The sequence below is a fragment of the Phoca vitulina genome, unplaced genomic scaffold (assembly GCF_004348235.1).
Source record: "Phoca vitulina isolate PV1807 unplaced genomic scaffold, GSC_HSeal_1.0 scaffold2174, whole genome shotgun sequence".
Taxonomy (NCBI): domain Eukaryota; kingdom Metazoa; phylum Chordata; class Mammalia; order Carnivora; family Phocidae; genus Phoca; species Phoca vitulina.
The window spans coordinates 1-5003 of NW_022591860.1; the positions used below are offsets into that span (position 1 = coordinate 1).

General features: G+C 51.5%; 1 protein-coding gene across 1 annotated transcript; it reads left to right on the plus strand.

Annotated features, from left to right (window-relative positions):
• Positions 1-46: 46 nt before the first annotated feature.
• LOC116629680 (keratin, type II cytoskeletal 6A) lies at positions 47-4969 on the plus strand. The gene is made up of 9 exons (XM_032399911.1): positions 47-586; positions 1503-1717; positions 2068-2128; positions 2289-2384; positions 2508-2672; positions 3173-3298; positions 4136-4356; positions 4568-4602; positions 4716-4969. Exons 1-9 carry the CDS (start codon positions 47-49, stop codon positions 4967-4969), a joined length of 1713 nt encoding a protein of 570 aa, XP_032255802.1.
• The last annotated feature ends 34 nt before the right edge of the window (positions 4970-5003 follow it).

A 5003-nucleotide genomic window follows, 5' to 3' on the forward strand; every position in this document is an offset into this window, starting at 1 on the left:
CCTCCAGCCTCTCACACTTTCTTCAGTCTTCTCCTCTTCAGGAACCATGTCTAGCAAATCCACCATGAGGAGCCAAAGCATCGGCCACCGTGGCTTTAGTGCCAGCTCAGCCAGAGTCCCAGGGGTCTGCCGCTCTGGCTTCAGCAGCGTCTCCGTGTCCCGCTCCAGGGGCAGTGGTGGCTTCGGTGGAGTGTGTGGAGGAGCCGGCTTTGGCAGCAGGAGCCTCTATGGCCTGGGTGGCTCCAAGAGGATCTCCATCGGAGGGGGCAGCTGTGCCATCAGTGGCGGATATGGGGGCAGAGTTGGAGGTGGCTTTGGCTATGGAGGTGGAGCCGCAAGTGGATTTGGTTTTGGTGGTGCAGCTGGGGGTGGCTTTGGGCTCGGTGGTGGACCTGGCTTTGCTGGTGGCTATGGGGGCTCTGGCTTCCCTGTGTGCCCCCCTGGAGGCATCCAAGAGGTCACCGTCAACCAGAATCTCCTCACTCCTCTGAACCTGCAAATCGACCCCACCATCCAGCGGGTGAGGACTGAGGAGCGGGAGCAGATCAAGACCCTCAACAACAAGTTCGCCTCCTTCATCGACAAGGTGAGCCAGGAAGACCTGCCTCCACTGGGATTTCAGAGTCCCCAGACTAGACAACCAACAAATGTCCTACCAGGGGGAGACTCAGGAGGGAGGCAGAAGGGGACTGAGACTAGCTCTCCCCTGGGATGCCAGTTGGGTTCCATGTCCACAACAGGCAGAGGTGATGGAGATCATTTAAAACCACTGGGTCTCTTAAGTGTCCTTCATCCCTGCCAGGGAAGAATACTCGACTTTTGATAAGCATGAAGCAAGATAAGGCAGTCAGAGAACCTGGAATGGGTTAGCTTTACCTTCTGAAGATTCCTAGAGACTAAAAAAATAATGCCGGTGGAACTCTCCTCGAGGACTCTGGGCATGAGGAAAAGAGTGAAAAGAAAAAGAAAAGAAAGGGATTTCTGCCTGGATGAAACGTTTATATATCCCTAGAAATACTAACTGTGTAGAACCAGAGCATGACTATTAGAGCGTTTGTTGCAGAGGAGAACCATGTACCAAAACAGAAGTTTTAGTGATTGGAATCCAATCATTGACTAAATTGGACTTAATCATTAGATTCTGCACATTTAATATGCCTTTAACTGAGGTATGATTTAAAAAGAACTTTGTGCAATGTAACAGGGAAATGTGTGATTGTGCTTTTCAATGAAAACAGAAGAAATGCTGAACGTCACTGATAGGCTGCATAGCTTAGCCGGTGAGAAAACCTCATAGGCGATGGAAGAATTTCACAGCAGGATCACTGGGGTGGGAAGGAAATAGGTTTGGGGGCCCAACACTGTCAGCCTGATCCTCTGTACATGCTCTGTAGTAGCCCAGGAGCTGGGTGACATCCCAGGCACGCCTGGGCACCTGACAACTCCTATCTCTTTCTCCTTTGCTTTCTCTGGCAAGTAACCACCCTGTTGTCTTCCTCCAGGTGCGGTTCCTGGAGCAACAGAACAAGGTCCTGGACACCAAGTGGACTCTGCTCCAGGAGCAGGGTACCAAGACCGTAAGGCAGAACCTAGAGCCCTTGTTTGAGCAGTACATCAACAACCTCAGGAGACAGCTGGACAGCATCCTGGGGGAGAGAGGCCGCCTGGACTCAGAGCTGAGGAACATGCAGGATACAGTGGAGGACTTCAAGAACAAGTGAGTTCAAGGAGAGAAAGGGGTTCAGTTCCCTGAAGCGCACACTTGAAGACTACCAGGTGACCAGGTCTAGAGGTGGGCATGGTTCCATAGGGAAACAGGCCCATGGAAATGAAAATCACAATTATTACCTAAAAACAACCCCCAAAGAACAAATGGGCCACAGAGGTGGGTGGGGAGAGAAAAGATAGGAGGAATTGAGGGAGCACCAAAAAATCGTTTTTGTGGCTCAATGGCAGGAAAGCTCAATTTGGATATATCTGTTTTATGGAAGGTTGGGATCCCAGGCTGATCTTGCTGTATCATCTTCACCACTGGCTCAATTGTGTCTTACCCTGTTCTAATTCTAGATATGAAGATGAAATCAACAAGCGCACAGCAGCAGAGAATGAATTTGTGACTCTGAAGAAGGTGAGCTGATGAAGATCTGGGGATCGTGTTCCTTTGTAGAGGGAGAGGACTCTGGGTCTTTGCACACATCCAGAGGGGAATAGATGGGGAGACTAAAAGGTGTTCAGACTGGGAAGGAGGGCTCAGCTGACTCACTCCAAGTTGTTGGCTTATTCCCCAGGATGTGGATGCTGCCTACATGAATAAGGTTGAACTGCAAGCCAAGGTAGACACTCTCACAGATGAGATCAACTTCACCAGAGCCTTGTATGACGCAGTAAGCATCTCCACTCTTCTTTTATTTGCTGTGATGGGGCTCTGCAAAGGGTGGAAGATCTTGGGGTTGGATACCTCTGGAATGCCACAGGAGAAGATGATCTGATGATCTTCTGCTCTGCAGGAACTCGCTCAGATGCAAACCCACGTCTCTGACACTTCTGTGGTCCTGTCCATGGACAACAACCGTAACCTGGACCTGGACAGCATCATCGCTGAAGTCAAAGCCCAATATGAGGAGATCGCTCAAAGGAGCCGGGCTGAGGCTGAGTCCTGGTACCAGAGCAAGGTGAGCCTTGAGCTGACAGTTGCCCAGGAATGTCTGGTCCCCTACCTGAACACCAGCAAGGCTACAGACTTTGCTGGGAAGTCGGCTGCAAGGAAGCTGATGTTTTCTCATAGGATGTGTACCCTGCACTCATAGAGCAGGCAATTACAGAATTTATGTCCAAGTTCAATAAGTCAAAGAACCCAAGTGCAGGAGAACAGCTACATAGACTAGGACCTAGTGATCTTTGCTTTTGTCTTCATCCTGATGCTGGCTCTCAGAAACAGGACACAGAACATTGCTGGTCCCCAACTGAACTAGGCAGTCAGTGGTCCCTTAGAAAGAGGGTCTGTGATCAATGTACAGTATCCAGTGACCTTGCCACATCAACTTTCCCCTAAAATCCCTTGGGGAGAAGCCACTAGGTCCAAGTGTGTTAAATGCCTGGTTCTGAAGTCAAGTCACCATTAGCATGTGAAAGCCCATATACACCGCCTTGTCTCTCTCTCTCTGGATTCCAGTATGAGGAGCTGCAAATCACAGCAGGCAGACACGGGGACGACCTGCGCAACACCAAGCAGGAGATTGCTGAGATCAACCGCATGATCCAGAGGCTGAGATCCGAGATCGACCATGTCAAGAAGCAGGTATGGTAGGGGGCTCTGGAGAGTAACAGCATCCTTTCCTTGCTACACCACCAGGTGGTCATCAGCCACCATTTGGGAAATGCTGGGAATTGAGGGAACAGCAGAGAGAGGAGGACACGTAGCTCCCACCCTTGTGAGTTCCCACAGGTTAGGACACACGGATGCCAACACTACAGAATGATACAATCAGGTGACAGGAACAATCCCAGTTAGTCTGACTGTAAAAAGATAGTCTTGGGGCTTTTAAAAGATATTATGTAAGGAGAATGGTTGGTTTAGGAACATAAGAAACAAGTCAGGAAAGAAAAGGGGAGGCCAGAAGGGGGGCAAGATTGTCCCAAATCTGCTCAAGATTCAGCTGAAAAAGAAAGTTGAGCAAGGATCCAGGGTGAAGATCAGTGTTGCCCAAGTGTGTTAGAATCCCTTAGGAGTGAGGAAGGCAAGATCTCCACAGCTCCATGGGACACTTGTCTCCTTAAGTGAGGATGCTCCTTATTTTGTGTAAGTTAATGTGGCATCCACATGAGGTCCTCAGAAAAGGTCCTGGTCTGGCTTTGGAGACAGCACTCAAAAGAAGTGAGTGGGTCCATTTCTTCCAAATCTGCTGGTATTTTGTCCAGTGTAGTGCAGGATGGTTAAAAAAGGGCACAAGTTTTCTCATATGGGTCCCAGACAAGCTAACTTGTGCAGAACAGAAAAAGACTGGGCAAAAAGAGGCAGAAGTCCCTTTCTATGATATCTGGGCACTGGAACTCTACCTCACTAGAAAGAAGAAGTGTGGGTAGTCTCCTCGGGAGGACTGAATCCCAAGTTCATTCTCCTGTGTTCCTCCTCTAGTGTGCCAACCTGCAGTCCGCCATCGCTGATGCTGAGCAGCGCGGGGAGATGGCCCTCAAGGATGCCAAGAACAAGCTGGCTGAGCTGGAGGACGCCCTGCAGAAGGCCAAGCAGGACATGGCCCGGCTGCTGAAGGAGTACCAGGAGCTGATGAATGTCAAACTGGCCCTGGATGTGGAGATCGCCACCTACAGGAAGCTGCTGGAGGGCGAGGAGTGCAGGTGGGGAACTCACACAAGCCCCTCAAACATCTTGGATCCATGTTCAGGATGTCAGGCCATGAGGCACCCTAGTTATGGCCATAATGGCTACTCTCACAGAACCATTTCAAAGGCAGCTTCCCCATGGGCTCTCCTCACATCGACGCTTCCCACTCTGGTCCACTGGTAGCTCTCTGAGGTCTCATGCTCCCTGTGTTTTCTCCCTTCCTAGGCTGAGTGGGGAAGGCGTTGGACAAGTCAACATCTGTAAGTACCTTTGCTCGCCTCCCTCCCTTGCCCTTGTGCTCTTCTGACTGGACTGAGGCCGGCAGAGTGAGCTCACCGTGTCCTGTGTGTCTCTGTCCCTGTCCCCTTCACAGCTGTGGTGCAGTCCACCACGTCTGGCGGCTATGGCAGCGCCGGGGGCTACGGCAGTGCCAGCGCTCTGGGCGGTGGCTCAGGCCTGGGCGGAGGCAGCGGCTACTCCTACGGCAGCGGCCACGGCCTTGGAGCCGGCTTCAGTTCCGGCAGTGGCAGAGGCATGGGGGGTGGCTTCAGCTCCTCTGGGGGCAGCAGCTCCACCATCAAATACACCACCACCTCATCCTCCAGCAGGAAGAGCTACCAGCACTAAGTCCTGCCATCGGCTCTTGGTCCCACTTTGTCCC

What these genes read in the sequence shown, in the direction of transcription:
- LOC116629680 (XM_032399911.1), top strand. Translation starts at nt 47, where the DNA reads ATGTCTAGCAAATCCACCATGAGGAGCCAAAGCATCGGCCACCGTGGC. An exon ending in AGTCCTGGTACCAGAGCAAG is followed by an intron (nt 2,673 to 3,172) that starts GTGAGCCTTGAG and finishes TCTGGATTCCAG; the next exon opens with TATGAGGAGCTGCAAATCAC. An exon ending in TCGACCATGTCAAGAAGCAG is followed by an intron (nt 3,299 to 4,135) that starts GTATGGTAGGGG and finishes TTCCTCCTCTAG; the next exon opens with TGTGCCAACCTGCAGTCCGC.